At 36.5% G+C, this 18,063-nt stretch overlaps 1 protein-coding gene across 4 annotated transcripts in view; it reads right to left on the bottom strand.

The window, feature by feature from the left end:
* Positions 1-120: 120 nt before the first annotated feature.
* The window catches only part of esyt2b (extended synaptotagmin-like protein 2b), a 33,610-nt gene continuing 15,667 nt past the window's right edge, over positions 121-18,063 (bottom strand). Inside the window, exons 8-24 of one of the 4 annotated variants that reach the window (XM_065289394.2) lie at positions 10,638-10,758; positions 10,381-10,557; positions 10,187-10,269; positions 10,035-10,083; positions 9,569-9,658; positions 9,403-9,483; positions 7,876-7,977; positions 7,137-7,193; positions 6,663-6,737; positions 6,464-6,550; positions 5,995-6,144; positions 5,352-5,701; positions 5,170-5,268; positions 4,816-4,947; positions 1,759-1,864; positions 1,611-1,660; positions 121-1,519 (exon numbers count right to left, since the gene is read on the bottom strand). In XM_065289394.2, the coding sequence (XP_065145466.1) occupies positions 1,483-1,519; positions 1,611-1,660; positions 1,759-1,864; positions 4,816-4,947; positions 5,170-5,268; positions 5,352-5,701; positions 5,995-6,144; positions 6,464-6,550; positions 6,663-6,737; positions 7,137-7,193; positions 7,876-7,977; positions 9,403-9,483; positions 9,569-9,658; positions 10,035-10,083; positions 10,187-10,269; positions 10,381-10,557; positions 10,638-10,758 (1,846 nt within the window). In that variant the 3' untranslated portion in view covers positions 121-1,482. The remainder of the gene's footprint in view (positions 1,520-1,610; positions 1,661-1,758; positions 1,865-4,815; positions 4,948-5,169; positions 5,269-5,351; positions 5,702-5,994; positions 6,145-6,463; positions 6,551-6,662; positions 6,738-7,136; positions 7,194-7,875; positions 7,978-9,402; positions 9,484-9,568; positions 9,659-10,034; positions 10,084-10,186; positions 10,270-10,380; positions 10,558-10,637; positions 10,759-18,063) is intronic. The other 3 variants (XM_065289395.2, XM_065289396.2, XM_065289398.2) reach the window with 3 other exon arrangements.

The raw sequence follows: 18,063 nt of genomic DNA, 5'->3' as shown, positions 1-18,063 counted from the left end.
CAAACGACGCTTTATATCCACTCAATCCCTGTAAGAGTCATTTTCTAGACTGGAAAAATAAAATGTTAAAAAAAATGTATTAATTTCTGCAAAGCTTTAGCAATCAAACTGCAAGCAAAGGCAACTTATTGCACATTTATTAGGTTGCATTAACACTTTATCAAACATCCTGTAATGAAGCATATCATAAAGCAACAACAGGATGAAGAGACAGAATTAACAATAATAATAAAATAACAATAAAATAGAACATACAGTTTTGTTTTAAAATTGTGCAATTTACCTTTACAAAAAAGTAAAAACACTATGATATCTGAAGACATAATATGGAGACTGAAATTCCTCGTGCATAATGTCCCCAATATGATATGAGCCTGGAAAAACAATTTACAAAGATTACAAATCAACTCACAGATGCCAGCTGAATTTCATTTTTCTGAAATATCATGCACAACTCAAAAGAATAAGGCTGAAATTCACACCAACAGCCATTTCACAGTCTTTAAACAATCCGAAACAATATACTTTGTGACTAGACTAAGAACGTACATACAAAAATTTCACGTAGTATATACATTACTTTGCTTTCTTGCTCTAATACAAACTGATAAATCTTTTCTGAAATAAATGGGTATCAAACATTTCTGTACAGGCATTTGTGTGCAATAGGAAACAAGTGAAATACTTTTAAAATAAAGTATTATCAAATGACCATTTATGAATAGCTGAATGTAACTAGAAGGATTTCCATTACCCTATGCAATAGATAAACAGAGGTAAATGAAATTCAAGGTACAGTAAAAGTCAAAATCACAGCAGCATAAAATCCAAGAAAAAAAAGTGTTCACAAATATACATACATGTGCAGTGTCTGTTTCATTTGCAACCCACATTTGCAAATGGGAACCACAACCACCTCTTTGGCCATGTGTTTTATGTAATTTTCTGCCTAATACAAATAACAATGCTACAAGGATATGTCCAACTTTCCAACAACAAGAAAGAAAAACGGCTAAGAAAAAGTAATACAAACCTCCAGTATTCTAAAACTGAGAATATATATAAAAAATAACTTTATTGTAAACCAACCAGGAGGGAATAAGTATCACTTAGCCTCAGTCAAATGATTTTTAGTTTGTACTGTTGTTTTGTAGCTACATTGGCAGAAGTCAAGAGTCGACAGGAAAGGTGAAACAGTGCAGTGAATAGATGAATAAAACAACATTTTGACTTAATCCTTGGAGAAAATCAGGGTAAATAGAGCACTTATGTTTTTACGGTGGCAACTTTGTTCAGAATAAGAGACACATTGTAGGCCAAAGTAAATCCCAGTAGATGTGGCCTGGTTTAGTTAGCCAAACACCGTTCTCCAGCTACTGAATGGTTCTCAGCTGTAGATTATCTTGTGCAGGCTGACTGTGACAAACTGGTGTCCCAGTTATCTGCTGTTCCTTTCTAATGCTACTTCCTGCTTTCATGGTACTACATTTTCTTTGATCCATCTTCAGTCAGATTATACCTAAGAGAGAAAGAAAGACTTCATAAACCAAACAATTTAACTAAGGTATGCAATGTATAACTGTAAGAATAGTTAAATCTAAGAATCGCACCATCGGGTCCATCCTTTAGAAATATCTTCACTTGACAAATCCACAAGTGCCTGTGACAAAGACATTTGTGAGTTTCAATAAAAGCACTGATTAAAATGATAAAGAACATATAATAGTGAGTGTTATGGTGTGTCACAGCATTTGTTACCTTGCCAAGCAGTACTTTGTGTTTGGATAGAAGTCCTCCTCCATTCTTCACAGCAACATCCAGAGTTCTCCTGTGCAGTTCCACTATAGACACACTAAACTCAAAGCTGACAAACACAACACACAGCAAGAGAGTGTAACTATTGTGTTAAATTACTTCAGCAATGTAGTTTGTTTAGTATGTTACATTTTAAATGTAATATTCAGGCATCTTTCAATATAGGCACATACTGTACATGACATGGCAGCTGCATCATACTGATTTGGCTAATATGGCTGATAACTGCTCAGTTAAATAAGGACCTCAATGGTGAGGTTACCCATATACAGGTACAGTTGTGTTCAAAATTATTCAACCCCAACTGAAATTGATTGTTTTGGCCGGTTTGACATTGATTTTGATCATTCAGTCATCCTGCTTACAATTAAATCAAAGAGGCACGTGTAGGTCAGACAGATATAACATAACATTTATAATGAAATAACCACAAATGTCTTTTCTGTGCTCACATCATTATCAGTTTTATTCAACCCCCAAGTGACATTCAATCTTAGTACTTAGTACAGCATCCTTTTACAGTTAAAACAGCTTTTAAACGGGAAGCATAGCTTGACACAAGTGTCTTGCAGCGATCTACGGGTATCTTCGCCCATTCATCATGGGCAAAAGCCTCCAGTTCAGTCACATTCTTAGGCTTGCGCACTGCAACTGCTTTCTTTAAGTCCCACCAGAGGTTCTCAATCGGATTTAAGTCTGGTGACTGCGATGGCCACTTCAAAATGTTCCAGCCTTTATTCTGCAACCATGCTCTAGTGGACTTGGAGGTATGCTTGGGATCATTGTCCTGTTGAAAGGTCCAACGTCTCCCAAGCCTCAGGTTTGTGACGGACTGCATCACATTGTCATCCAATATCTCCTGGTACTGAAGAGAATTCATGGTACCTTGCACACGCTGAAGCTTCCCTGTACCTGTAGAAGCAAAACAGCCCCAAAGCATGATTGACCCCCCGCCATGCTTCACAGTAGGCAAGGTGTTCTTTTCTTCATAGGCCTTGTTCTTCCTCCTCCAAACATAGCGTTGATCCATGGGCCCAAACAGTTCTAATTTTGTTTCATCAGTCCACAGAACACTATCCCAAAACTTCTGTGGTTTGTCCACATGACTTTTGGCATACTGCAGTCGACTCTTCTTATTCTTTGGAGACAGCAAAGGGGTGCGCCTGGGAGTTCTGGCATGGAGGCCTTCAGTACGCAGGGTGCGCCGTATTGTCTGAGCAGAAACTTCAGTACCCACATCTGACAAATCTTTTCTCAGTTCCTCAGCAGTCACACGGGGACTTTTCTCCACTCTACGCTTCAGATAGCGCACAGCAGTCGAAGTCAGCATCTTTTTTCTGCCACGACCAGGTAGCGTTTCAACAGTGCCCTTTACCTTGAATTTGCGAATGATGCTTCCTATGGTGTCTCTTGGTATGTTTAACATCTTTGCAATCTTCTTATAGCCATTGCCCTTCCTGTGAAGATTAATCACCTCTTCTCTTGTCTTCCTGGAACATTCTCTTGACTTCACCATGTTTGTAACCACACCAGTAAATGTTTAGAATGAGCTGAGTATCACAGTCATTTTAAACCTGCCTTATTGGTGCTTATTAGGCTTTATTGCTGCTCCCTGATATCCACAGGTGTTTTCAATACCTGATTGAAAACACTTCAATGAACCTCTGTTCTTCAGAGTGGTAGTTCTTTAAGGGGTTGAATAATTGTGTCAATGAAGAATTCACAAAAGAAACATTTACTACTATATTACAAAACCAATTGATGTAATTTTATTTGCATATGGTTCTTTAAGAAGTCCTTGTAGGATTTAATTCTGAATACAATTACAAATGTACACTAAATTCCCTAAAACCCTTAACAGCATTGGGGGTTGAATAATTTTGAACACAACTGTATGTGTTTGCCATTAGGATATTTCCAGCAGCATGTTCTCAAACTATATCTGCAGTTAAAGTCATAAACTACATATGCGTTTTCTCTGCCGTATGTGTGGAAAAAGGGTCTGACCACTTCATTTGTATGAAAGAAATGCAAGAATACAATACAAACAAGAATATTAGAGTATATTTAGGACATTAGAATAGGAATATTTTATGTTGTATAAAAGAAACAATAATAATGTCTGCATTGATTTTATGTCTTTACTTCTGATATAATCTTCAGGTATGCTTTGAGATAAATTCAGGAGCTCAAATGCAAAAGCCACTAAACGCCACCTCCACCAATCCTGACCTTAGGCCATTCGGAAATATGGATTTAACACCTCACCGATATCTCAGTCCTCTAAGTGCATGGAAGATGAATTGGATGAACTAGGGTACGCAAAACGTCTTTAGATCAAATCAAACTGTATGTAACTACAGAAGAGTCAAGTTTTATATAGGAAAAATATCGAAACTCTTTGGTTATTTTTAGCGCGATTCTAATGGTCTAATCAGATTCAATGGATTGTGCTAAGCTTACTTATTATTCATTTAGCTGACGCTTTTATCCAAAGCGACTTACAATTGCTATATATGTCAGAGGTCGCACGCCTCTGGAGCAACTAGGGGTTAAGTGTCTTGCTCAGGGACACAATGGTGTGTCACAGTGGATTCGAACCCGGGTCTCTCACACCAAAGGCGAGTGTCTTATCCACTGCACTATCACCATCCCATCAGCTATGCTAAAAATGCTAGCGCCAGACCCGGAGATCAGCTGAATGGATTCCAAAACGATAAGAATCAAATAGGGGAGCTGGAAAACTAGCATATTTTCAAAAAAGTGGAATGTCCCTTTAAATTACAATGAAAGTGACATTTGTGAAAATAAGGCATTTTAATTACTGACTAATAGCCTTTCATTTCCATTAAAGTGAAATTTCATGAAAACATGAAAGCCAAATAAAAATGCACATTTACAAGAAAACATGTCAGACGCACTTAGAGGGTTTTGCATCTGAACTCCTTGTAAATAATGAACTCTATTGAGCCCTTGTGTGTGTAGTAGTGAGTTTCTTACGATTGGTCATAGACAGGGTTGAGTGTTTTCTTGAGCATGCTGGTTTTTCTGCGGCCGCTCCTGCTCTTGTCTGGTAAGAGGTACAGGCGGATGTATGGATCTGAACCATCTTTGGTCAGTGCAATGAGGTTTCTGTCATTGTAACACACAAACCCACACGTTTCACGTGATTAACACATGCATTAACTAGACAGAAAGTCTATAATTGTACCGCTACCAGTCTTACACTTGGGAGAGTAAATCACTGATCATATCCCAAACATCTCACTAATACTTAGATTCATTGCAGAAAGAAAAAAAACTGTAAAGAAACACAGAAAGGAGAACAGAATGTGTGCTTTTATGTAATCTCACCTGCAGGCATGAGCCACCACAATGAGTTTGTTCCTTTGCAAGCTGTGTCGAACAGTGAGCTGAACTTCACCAAGCGGATACCGACTCAACCCAGAGCCGCTGTAAAGTCAAAGAAACAAAGATGAATTTCAAAACACAAGCTAAGAGTCATAACAGACCTGTGATAATATAACTGGACTCACTTTTGCAGTTGCTGTAATCTCTGCTGCAGCTCCAGTGTGGCACAGGGCAGTGAAATGTCGGAGGCCAGACTGGGCGTGGAGTCTCTGTGAGACTGATGCTTGTGAGAGCTGCTTATGTCCAAACTGCAGACACTGTGACGTGCTTCCGCCAGCCGCACCGGCGAGCTGTCCGATCCTCGCTTTCCCTGAGGTGTGTCGAAGGGAGGGTTTGGTGAAGGATCGTGTGGCGGCTGGATGACTGTGGATTCGCTGGTGCCTGTTTGAGGATGTGAAGTGTTACTCTGACTAGTGTGTCTGACTCGGACAGATGATGGTTGACTGGATGTGACCTCCTTCTCCAAACAGAGAACCTGAGGACACAAACACGCAAGACACATAAGAGCAAATACTAATGTATATCCACTCTTAAGTTATGCCAAAACACTCCTAAACAAACTAAATGCATACTAGAGTTGCAAATCAACAGGGATGAGGCGATATATTGCTGTATATTGATATATGAACAATTAAATGTGAAAAATTTAATTGACCATAATTTGATTCTTGGCATAAGAATAGCAATACAAAATCACCTCTATTTCCAACTAATTTCTTAATACAAGTCAAGCACAGTTTCTTTACAGAGAGAAACAGACACACCAACCCTAAGAGCCATTTTCAGTTTGAGGGTACTGCTGGGGCCAGAGTTCTGCAGGGGGAAATGCTGATTTAGCGTCATGTCCGCCTCCGTCAGCAGTGAAGACAGTGCCACCCGCAAGTTACCCAGGGTGCACTTGAGTTTACTGTCCCTAACCTGAGGAACACAAACAACATCTGTGCATGTCACATAATCTGAATCGTCCCAAATGTGACCCTGTCTTTGAAATACAGGTTAAAATTTTTAATTATGAGATTAGGAGAATCAAGTTAGCCATAGCAATAAATATGACAAAAATATTGCTGTAAATTATAAGCTCTCGAAAATGAAAATTTTTAAACCAACATTGGCCAATACAGCAATACATTTTACCCTAGAGATTTATACTTAGAAATGATATAGTAAATATACTGTAAGCAGTTCAAATGATTTATCATACGCTGGCATTTAAGCAAAGTGGTTTCTTCTAGAATACCTCAAGTTCCAGTTCCTGGGTGCGAGGATTGTTAATAAGGAATGAAAAGGCCTCCTCCCACAGTGGCTCACTTGTTTTATATCTAACCTGAAACCACAGAACAAAATGCAGCACAGGACTTAATATCCTTTCACATGATCATTTGTTTTCTTTTATATTGCCAGTCTCAAGCAGAATAAAGGTAATAAATAAGCTTTACCTTGCTTGTGTATGTCTTTTGCCCTACGGTCAATTTGACAAAAGGGTTCGGATCTATGCTCACTTTCTTCCCAGACTGTTGAATGAGAAACACATTCAGTTGCAAGATAATATGACACTATCATTTAGTCAGTTAACTTTAAACTGTATTAACTCTTATATTAGTTTCATTTAACAGTATGTTGTTAGACTATAATAATCTATAGAAATCTAAATCCCAGGAATGTTTTATAATCCTGTAGGATTTGGGGTTGAGAAAACAGGTAAAAACAAAGATGGAAAATGTATATTAATATAGCCACATTTAAAAGGTATAACTATCGAATTGATTTCAAATGCATGCAATGGTGAATGTTATTCACAAAAGACATAAGACAACATATCACAAAAGTGAAATCGTGCTCAGTGCCCAGATATTGAATGCTGTGCCTGTGATGCAAGCCACTGTATAACTGCATGCCTTTTATTAATGTACCTTCAGGCCTTTATAAGGGGGTTTGGGGCCATCAGGGTTAAATTCAAGAGGATTGGTCTTTCCAGAGGAATGGTTGAGAAAAATTGAAAGCAGGATAGTTAATGAAAGAGGACAAGCAAGCACAATAGGTCCGATCTCATACACATACATTCATACAAATCAGTAAGATCAAAAAGTCAGTGAGGTCTTGGCCTAATGACAGCAAAAATTGTATTCACTACATTTTATTCACTGCATTACATTTTTCCATCAATCTAAAAGAAAAGATTTAAGCAAGTTTTTTTTACTGCTCGCAAGAATAGAAAAGGCCTTAATAATCTGGTGATATTTTGGCCTCCCCTTCTTATTCTGTTTGCTAGCTCTAAACCAGGAAATGTCAATCACGTGTCTAAGAATGACCAAGCTGTATTAAGACAGACATATGACTGCACAGTCACCCAAGGTAAAAATACATAGATGAACCAAAACTATAAAGACTTTGATGGTCAAATAGATATTGTGGTTATATTTTATTAAATAGGAGAGAGAGATTAAATCTCTAAAATGGGATTTTTACATCATCTGTAATTTTCTTGCAACAAACTAAACACATCACACATGCCAAAAGGAACCAGTGGTAATTCACATGCACCAATTCAACAATTTTCCACTAAAATTTCTTTAGTGAATGAAATGTTTATTCACACTGTTAGTTTATCAAGACCTGGAGATCTAGGATGCAGATGATTGGCAAACTCACGAATACATTTCTACAGAGAGAATCAGAGTTCTCACAAAAGACCAGACCAGATGCCCTCCTCTCCTTCAGGTTTCCACATCCAAAGCTGCCCTCAAAGACACTCTTTTAGTAAAGGAGGAAGGCATAATGACAACCATGAGACTGGATGACTTCTTATTGTAGGTCAGGAGTTCTCAGTCATAGCAAACTAATTCATTTAACTAACTCTCTCTCTCCAACTGCATACAAATCTAATGTTTGCATGATTATGGGGGTCAATTAAACATCAAATTTAAATAAATAACAAATAACAAAGAAATATATTATTTATATTTATGTTATAAGTGCAGTGAAACTCATTTGGAATTGTGAAAAAATATATTTCTTCACACCAGTTGCGTAGCAAGTGAGTCCCGGGCCCATATGCAAAAAAAATGTATGGGCCCCCTTAAGCCAAACCCCCCCCCACAACCTTGCCCGTTGGCACCGTTAACTGTGGCGCGCAGGTCTGTTAACAACATATACTTTTAATAAGGTAGTCAAATATTTTTACTTTACTTTTTTACTTTAAAGGATAGATTTAAATAAAGAAAAACGAAATGTTTTGGGTAGGTTTTGACTCGTGACTAACTTCTCGCCTTCTCTTTTCTCATTAAGGCCCCAGTTTTATGTTTATATTTGTCCATCCGTAATGTTCATGTTGATAGCCGCTATAGTAACCTCTCACAATGTGTTTTCTTTTTTTTGCGTCATGTAAAAAATGGCTGTTTCTCAATATGCGTTCTTCAGCGATCTTGCGTCCTTGTGTCCTCGCTCTACGATATCATTAACAGTCGAAGTTCAATTCCAATTCTCAAGAACGCAAATACAGAGGATGCGTGAAAATACCCGGATGAGTTATTGATATCGAGGATGCATCGGGTGCAGACTTGCGCGTTGAAATCTGGGGAGGTCACGTGACCAGGAAGATCAATTTTCACAAGTGGGTTCTGTGTTCTCGCGACCTTCTGAGTTCGTTCTTCCAAGGTCGCCTGGCAAGACCAGTCTCCACGAGAACGCAAGTCCGTTCTTTAAGTTCTTAGAATTGAGAAACAGCCAATGATGGCGTAGTAGTCTACAGCAGCCGCGGAGGGCAAAAAAATAAATAAACGCAAACAAGAAATGACGGAGAAATTAGACATTACGGAGAAATAAGAAATCACTACACATGACATACATACAAAAATATATTTATTGCTGCCACAAATAAAAATGAAATAGAAAAATTTTTTTTATTAAAAGCTGGGGCGGGCCCAGGGCTGGGCCCCCTATTGGCCTGTGCTCATTTGCACGTGCATACCCTGAATGCCCAGACGCTACGCCACTGCTTCACACTGTATTCATATTTAACAAAAACAAAACCCCACATTTCCAAAGAGCAGAACATATTATCTATGAAAGAATGTAAGAAAGAAAGACATCCTTCTTTGGAAATCAAAACACATCAGATCTTAGGACATCAGATCAATTGAGCAAGTACACAAAAAACTTTAAGAAAACTTTTCTTACTGGCAAACTCCTTGCAGAGTCGAGGTAAACAACTAGCAGAGCTGAAGAGAGATTGTCATTGGCCCTTATGGTCCTCATAACCTAATAAGAAAACAGACGAAGAGAGAGATTATTAAAGGTTTAGCTAGTGTTTGTTTTATCTATTTGTCATCAATGTTGTGCATACTTGATCTAGTTTCTCAGCATTTGGGTACAATGACAGCCACTCTAATCTCAGATGAAGCTTGCCTGTAGCAACCTCTTCCAAGTCAAACCACTGTAGAGAAGAAATAAATCATCAGTGTTAGGGAATGGCAGCTACGATGACACAGTTTAGTATGCATAAAATATCAAAAGTATGCTTTCATTACTTGGTGTTTTATTCAGTCCAAATTTAATTGTGAAATTGAACATTAATCAAATGAAGGGATGTGAGATGTAAATTGGAAAGTGTATCTGTAGCACAGCTGGAAATTGTGTTAGCAACTTAAAAGTTTGTGGTGGGTTTAAGTCTCAGGGAACACACATAATTATAAAATGTATACCTTGAATACACTGTAAGTTGCTTTGGATAAAAGCATCTGCCAAATGTACAAAATGTAAAATGAAATGTAAATTAAAAATAGCTTGGAATGAGACTGTGACTGTATTACCTCATCAACCTTCTGCTCCTTATAAAGCTCACTCAAGTCAATCATAAGACTGAAACCAAAATAGATAAAAGACTTTAAATACATCTATACAGTATAGCAAAGTAAAACACATAAAACAGCTACTATTTTAACTACATAAATGAATAAAGCACCTTCCCAAGAAGTCATCTTTGTCTGGGTCTTCATCAAAGAGCTCAATTTCAAGATGTTGTCCTGAATGTTCATATACTAATGCCTGACCATAAAACACAAAACGATACAAACACATCATCAGATTTCAGTTTCTAGATAAACTTTACTGATTATGTTTCACCGTTTGCAATTAGGCAGTATGTGCTGTATTTACCTCATACACCTCATTCCACTTGGGATCCAGACATTCTTTGATGGTCTTGCTTCTGAAGAGCTGGTTGCAGACCAGCAGCATGCCATATGGATCGGATTTGCCTTTAATAAGACCTCCCAAATACGTATCCTTAACTTCTAAATGTTGAGCTTCGAGAAAATGAATCCTTAGAACTCCCTGATGAAAAAGAGTAGAAGAAATGCAATAAAGACCATAGAGATGCTAAATAACATTAACAAGCATATAGATGTGTTTACCTTTGCCATGGGAAAGCGGAGTTGTTCAAGTTTAACCTCACCAATCAGTGGTACAGTGATCCTGTTGGGCAGCACCATATAACTGCTAATTATATCCTGAATCATGTGGTCGGAAAAGCCACTGCAAATGAAGAAAAATGACTATGTAGTGACATTATTTTCTAGAACCAGAAAGCCGAAACACAAACAAAACTCATTTTTCAGTGGTGACTGTTATTATAAAGAAAAATAAAAAAATTAGGGATGCACCGATAGAAAATGTCTGTTTTGTTACAAAGCTTATCGGTCTGAAAAACGCAGTGTCCCCGGTTGGCCAGCTTACCAGTACGTTGTGATTGGCCAGAATACCTCTGTCAGATGGAAATGTGATGCTCTTTACCATGTTTTGAAGATTAACTCACAATGCAATACTGATAGGAGTTCATATCCTCTTTACTACACTGTAAAAAAAAAAACTTTGCTGCCTTAAAATTTTTTGTTAAATCAACTCAGATTTACAAGTCATGTCAACAGAAATTAGTTGTCACATCTAATAAAATATAGTTGAGAAAAGTCAACTTAAATTTATAAGTTATAACAACTCATCTCTAGTCAAGATAAATAATAGTAAGTTGAAATGACTTGTAAATCCAAGTTGATTCAACAAAAAATTTTAAGGCAGCAAAGTATTTTCAAAGTAGAGCCGAATTTGATCCAGAAAATGCAGAAAAAAGTATTTCAGAAGCAGGCAGAATTATTATAATGACTGTCGTGTCCACGTCAACCGGCCCAGGAAGTAAACTGTTGCATACAATGCGTGTGTTGGTTGTAGAGCAAGAAAGAGATTTACGTTGGAAATGGTAACTCGCTTTATTGTTTACTTTGGGATTTCTTCCTTTTGCATATCATTAACATGTACTAATACACACACACCAAAGGAAATGTAAAATCGTGAATCAGATAATACTTGCTCTTTATACAATCGGTCGATGTCAGATAGTGGGTAATCTATTGATTATATACAGATTATAGGCCGATATAATGGTGCATCCCTAGTAAAAATATAATAACATGCTTAGCCTATAGAATATCACAATGCATCAGATACTTACATAACTATTTCTAACTTCTTGATATAAAAAATGTGCAATATCACTAATAACAAACCCCATCGTTAATATCAATATTTTACGAAGACTCATCAGCCTATGCAAAGAATATTGATAACAATGTTTTTTTTTGTCATCAGTATAAAGATATTTTCTATGTATCATCAGATGTGCAAGAACAACATTTGACAACCATTGTGTTTGCCTGTGCAGTTTGCCTGTCGCAGCACAAACATACTATGACCTTGCAGAGCAAGAAGCACAAACAAGGAGAGATGCAACAGATAAAATTCCCACATGCAAGGTAATGTAACCCCCCCCCCACACCACACACACACACACACACACACACCTCATTTAATCCATCCCCTGGTCCCTAGGCAGCTCACACTCTTTGAAAACACTGCAGTTCTGCTTTCTTAAGTCATCAGTATAATTTATAAAATGCCACGCTCAAAAGATACAATTCAAAGATTCTGTGCAATAACACAAGCATCTTCCTCTCTTTGCCTTTTGTTTCTATTGTGGAATGCATACACAATTGGGAATTAACAACTAAATGTCAAATGGATAGAGCAGTGTAAATGTCAGCACCACTGCAGTCACACTGTTATTAAATCCTTAAGTACTCTCAGTGGCTTTAATGAAAAGTGATATTAAATATTAATAATAGTTTAAACTAACTCAAATTCTTCAGCATGGAGATTACACAACTATGCCCTATATGGCCTAAAAGGGCTGAAAAAGAAATCACCAGCTAGTGTTGGTCAAAAATCAATAAAATTGAATCTCATTACTTTTAGTTTTTTCAGTTCATAATAATGCAGTCATTATAAATACACTTGCATAGCACTTACAAATTTAACAAACAACACCTTTAAAAGGCAAAGTTCAGCCTCATTAACGGTTTCTGCATTGTTATTTACTGTAGTTCAAGTATGTAAAACCTCAAGCCATGACTGGCAAGCAGACCACTAGAGCTTCTGAGTAAATCCAATAAGTCTACTTCCAGGAACGCTAATCATCTACACAAAATTAAACATGAGACACACAAAAAGAGACACAGAACGCTGAACCTGACTTACAGGAATAGTTACAAACAACATACAAAAGCTTGACGCTTGTTTGAAACTTTATAATAAAAACTAGGCATTTATTGATTGGTATATGACAAGAGCTCAACATAAGCTTAGTCTATAAAGTAAACTTGAGTAACAACCATCAATTACTTAAGTAAATAAAAGCCTTCACAAAGGAGTCCCTAAACGCCATCACCATTAGACATAATCTTAATCACGCAAAGGCCTCAAATGAGTTCTGTACAAGGAATATATGATTATACAGTGCTTAAAAAACTTATTAGACCACCATCAAAGGTGGTGCCACAGCTAAATGTCCTAAATGAACAGTATTGGTGATTACCAAAATTATTTTTATGTTTCTGTAATGCTTAATGCAGCAGTATGTCTAAGTGACTACAGCACTGCCAGAGGGGCAGAAAAAAGTAAATCACTTCATTTTTTTAAACGAGTTACAGTTATTTACTTGCAATCCTTAATAAAAAAAAAATGTTTTAATGGTTAAAATGTTCCACTGCATATATAATTTTATTATGACATATTTTTACATTATACATAAAGAGCTCATGCAAAACACAGCAAGTGCATCTGGCATTTCTTGTTAATTTGCTTTTTTACTCTTAATGGTTTCTGCGTAAAACTGGTATTTCTGAATGGCAGAGGGCGGGATTAAGAGCATTTGATTGTAAAGTATTTGATAAACATATAGCACCTGTCGAGAGCATTCAATCATTAAAGAGTTACAATCATTATCTCATTTGTGAGGGAGGTGGCGTTTAGTGTCTTTGCATCTAAACTCTTCACATTTTATGAGCATATGTGTTCCCGGGGCTAGAACCCATCATTTTTTGCACTGCTAACACAATGCTTTACTACTGAACTATTAAGGATAGTTAATTTAACATTTACTAAAGCTCCCTTGAAAGGAATTAAAATACAAAACAGTTGAAATCATTTTTACTCTTTGTATCTATCCATTAAGGCTATCCATTCCCCTACCAACAGTTCTGCACTTCATTCAGCCATACTTTGGCTTATTGGTTTTAGCAGTTTTATTGCAAATAATCTCCTGTGTAATAAAAAACATCAGCGATTGTACTGGAAATGTTGTACTGGAAACGTTAAACAAAATTATAGCACAAGACAAACATAACTCTTTTTATCGATTTGGAAACCAAGCTGATGCAGTTAACCAAACATCTTTTTATTAAATGCATTTTTCTGGTACTACAATAATCTAAAACCAACCTGATCAAAAGACTATTACAGATTATTTTTATGGTGCATGAGCTGATATCAGATCAATTCATTCTTCTTCAGTCTTAGAGCTATATGATGTAAGAAACATGACTGACACAGGAATAGCGCCTCTTTGCACTAAAGAGCCTAAGAAAAACCAATAAACTTTAATAGTCCAAGACAAAGCACTCTGAACTTGAATGCTGCAGTGCTAATAACCACTGCCTAATGGTGCTTTTGTTTGCTGTGGCTGCAACAGAGATTATTAATACGTGCTTTTAAATAGCTTTCTTTTTACACAGACAATATGGACAGACAGGCTACAATTATATTACAAATAAAAACCTAAAAATATTTAGCTTTTCATCTATTTAGTAGTGCAGAACTCAAGCACACTTATTAGACCATGCCACTGACTGGAAGACAGCTGCAGCACCAAATCAGCATTAAAATCTGATGACAGCAAATGAAGAACGATCTTTAAAGTACCACCATGCCGACAGAGCATCCCTGTTCACATCAGCCTGTTAGAGAGCAGCTCGAGTTGTGCAATTACTCACCCGCCTGTGTGTGTGTCTGCATTATCAGCACAACACAAGGTTCAACAGTCATGAATCTGATCTAACGTTCTACCGCAGACAGTACCTTACAACAGCACATTACAGTTTCATCCTCTAATCTGGCATTATAATGGTCGTTCCGATATTTGTCTTTCAATTTAAAATAAGGCATCTGAAAACAATCATGTTTGTTAATGTGTGTAATAACTAATGTAATTGTAAATGCATTGTAGTACAAAGCAATAAACTGCTACACCTCAAAATCCATTACGATACTGATACAGCTCAATATTCATTCAATACATTTAAAAACAACTCCAAGTGTTAACAAGTCTACACTGATTTATCTACTGCCTCTGAGCAACAGTGACTACGTTACATGCACCTTCATAATGCAATTATAATGGGATTTTGGAAATATTGCAATTACACTTCACATCATAATAATGTGATTAAGCTCATAATATAAGCAAGTATAATCTTATTAAAGTCTTCCTGTAATTTGATAATTTAAACGCATCTTTGAGCATCATAAAAGGTAGGACCAGTTTGAGAGACTTTTATAAAGAAGCTAAAAGCAACTTTCAGTAAAGTCTAAAAATGAAAAATGAATACTCCACTTTTATAAAAACTCATTTGAAGCTGCGTTAAAACTGCAATTTTAGACTGCATTGAAACTGTGAACTGTTGGGGTTCAATAAAGGCTATTAAATTGAGAAAAATCCTAGAATGTTTCCTCAAAAAAAAACGTAATTTCTTCTTGACTGAACAAAGAAAGTCATAAACAACTTGGATGAAATGGGGGGGGGTAAAAAAATCATGATTTTATTTTATAAAAGTGGAGTAATCTTAAAGTGCTTTCTTAAAGGAATAGTCTACTCATTTTCAATATTAATCTATGTTATTACCTTAACTAAGAATTGTTGATACATCCCTCTATCATCTGTGTGCGTGCACGTAACAGTGGAGCGCGCTGCGACACTTCGATAGCATTTAGCTTAGCCCCATTCATTCAATGGTACCACTCAGAGATAAAGTTAGAAGTGACCAAACACATCAACGTTTTTCCTATTTAAGACGAGTAGTTATACGAGAAAGTTTGGTGGTACAAAATAAAACGTAGCGCTTTTCTAAGCGGATTTAAAAGAGGAACTATATTTTATGGCGTAACAGCACTTTTGGGAGTACTTCGACTCGGCGCAGTAACACTCTCCCTCTCCCATTATGAGGGTGAGAAGGGGAGCGGACTTTTCAGGCGAGTCGAAGTACTCCCAAAAGTGCTGTTACGCCATAAAATATAGTTCCTCTTTTAAATCCGCTTAGAAAAGCGCTACGTTTTATTTTGTACCACCAAACTTGCTCGTATAACTACTCGTCTTAAATAGGAAAAACGTTGATGTGTTTGGTCACTTTTAACTTTATCTCTGATTGGTACCATTGAATGAATGGGGCTAAGCTAAATGCTATCGAAGTGTTGCAGCGCGCTCCAGCGCTTACGTGCACGCACACAGATGATAGAGGGATGTATCAACAATTCTTAGTTAAGGTAATAACATATTTTAATATTGAAAATGAGTAGACTATTCCTTTAAGTTGCACATCATTCTTATTTTACTCACAGCTGTTTATACCAAAGTTTGCAATTAAATAAATAAATAATATTTGATGATCAAGTCTGTTTCATAAATCTGCCTGGTTGCCTGCTGTATAATCTTATGAGAGATAGAGATTACACAGGTAGCAGGCTGAGCAGGTATCTTCTAGCAATCCTCTGTATTAAACCTCTGTTTAATTGCAGCAGTGTTGTGTTAATGTGTCAGACGAGAACTGACTCTCCTAGTTGAGTTGTTTCTCACAAATTATTTACTCCACTTAAACACTATTAGAATTTTTGTCATCTTTGTCATTGTCGCCTTTGGCTTACTCTTACATTGCTAACATTATAGGTTTTGGATGAGGGTTTTATACTCTATTAATATTAGTTTTCATGTAATGGTCTCACTGCAATCTTATAGATCCTTCCCTATTTTGTTTTCTTAGTTAGTATCCTAATCTTCACTTATTTACATTGTATGGTATTTTATTTACCTGTCATATATTATGCTAATTGTATATACAGTTTAGGTAGGCTGTCTGGATACATTGTCTGCTCATGAGAAATCTTGGTACCGTTTACAAGTTCTTAAATAAGTTGAGCTAATATACATCTTATCAATTTTATACTGTATATAATATTGTGTAATATAGTATAATTTGTATGAAAACCCTATACTCTTTAAATTTTATATTAATGCATCTACTGTCTTTACTAACATGTATTTACTGTAAATTTGCTGCTCTGCAACAATGCAAAAACGAATCTGTCAAAAGTACTAAAGAAATAAATTTAAATTTAAATAATTCCAACACATTCTTTGTTGTAAAGTACATGGTCTTTGCTTCTCTGCTGTCTTCTTGTTACTCTTAACTATGTTAGGATAGCTCTCCAGCACTTTTTAATCATGTGGGAGCTGATAGCTAGTCTTAACACAAGCTTTATAAATCACACTTAATCTTAAGTCTAGGAATAAGATGTATACTCTTAGGTATAAAGCCTTAAAATTTCAACTTTAAAACTCCAAAGTTTGCCATTTAAAAATAAAATATAAAAAAAAAAAACTTGATCAAGCATGTTTATAATTCTACCTGGTTGCCTGCTGTATGAAATATAAAAATTACACAGGTAACAGGCTGGGGTATCTTTTAGCAATCCTCTGTATTAATCCTCTGAATAATTGCAGCAGTGCTATTTTAATGAGTCAGACGAGAATAGATCCTCCCAGTTCAGTTGTTTCTCACAAATTATTTACTCCACTTAAACACTAATGGAATTTGTGTCATCTTTGTCATTTTTGCCTTTGGATTGCTCACTGCTAACATTGCTAACATTAAGTTTTGGTACTGGGTTTTATACTATATACACCCTAAAAATGGCTGGGTTATTTTTGACCCATAATGGGTAAATATTGGACAGAACACATGCTGGGTCAAAAATTACCCAATGTTGGGTTGTTTTTATGCAACCAGGGCAGGACTTAACAGGGTGGAGGCCCCTGGGCTTGAATAAATTTTGGGCCCTACACTATCAGAACAAAAGCTGTCACTGGGACGGTACCCTTTAAATGGTTCCTAATATTGACCATTTAGGTACAGATATAGGTACATTTGTACCCATTATATGCACTCTTTAGGTACAAAGGTGTACTACTTGAAAGGGTACCACCCCAGTGACAGCTTGTGTAAATTATCTTCTGAGAGTGCACACATACAGTAAACAACCTAAAATAAAAATATATCATAGAACTATATTTTAGGGAAGTTTCCCGACAGGGTTTAGATTAATCCAGCACTAGGCCTATTGCTAGGTTATATCAGATCATTCAAGTAGTTTTTACAAACAAACCTTACAAAAAACATTACT

This window comes from Paramisgurnus dabryanus, chromosome 2 (assembly GCF_030506205.2).
Source record: "Paramisgurnus dabryanus chromosome 2, PD_genome_1.1, whole genome shotgun sequence".
In the NCBI taxonomy this organism is placed as follows: Eukaryota; Metazoa; Chordata; class Actinopteri; order Cypriniformes; family Cobitidae; genus Paramisgurnus; species Paramisgurnus dabryanus.
This window is presented reverse-complemented; position numbering and strand designations above follow the sequence as displayed.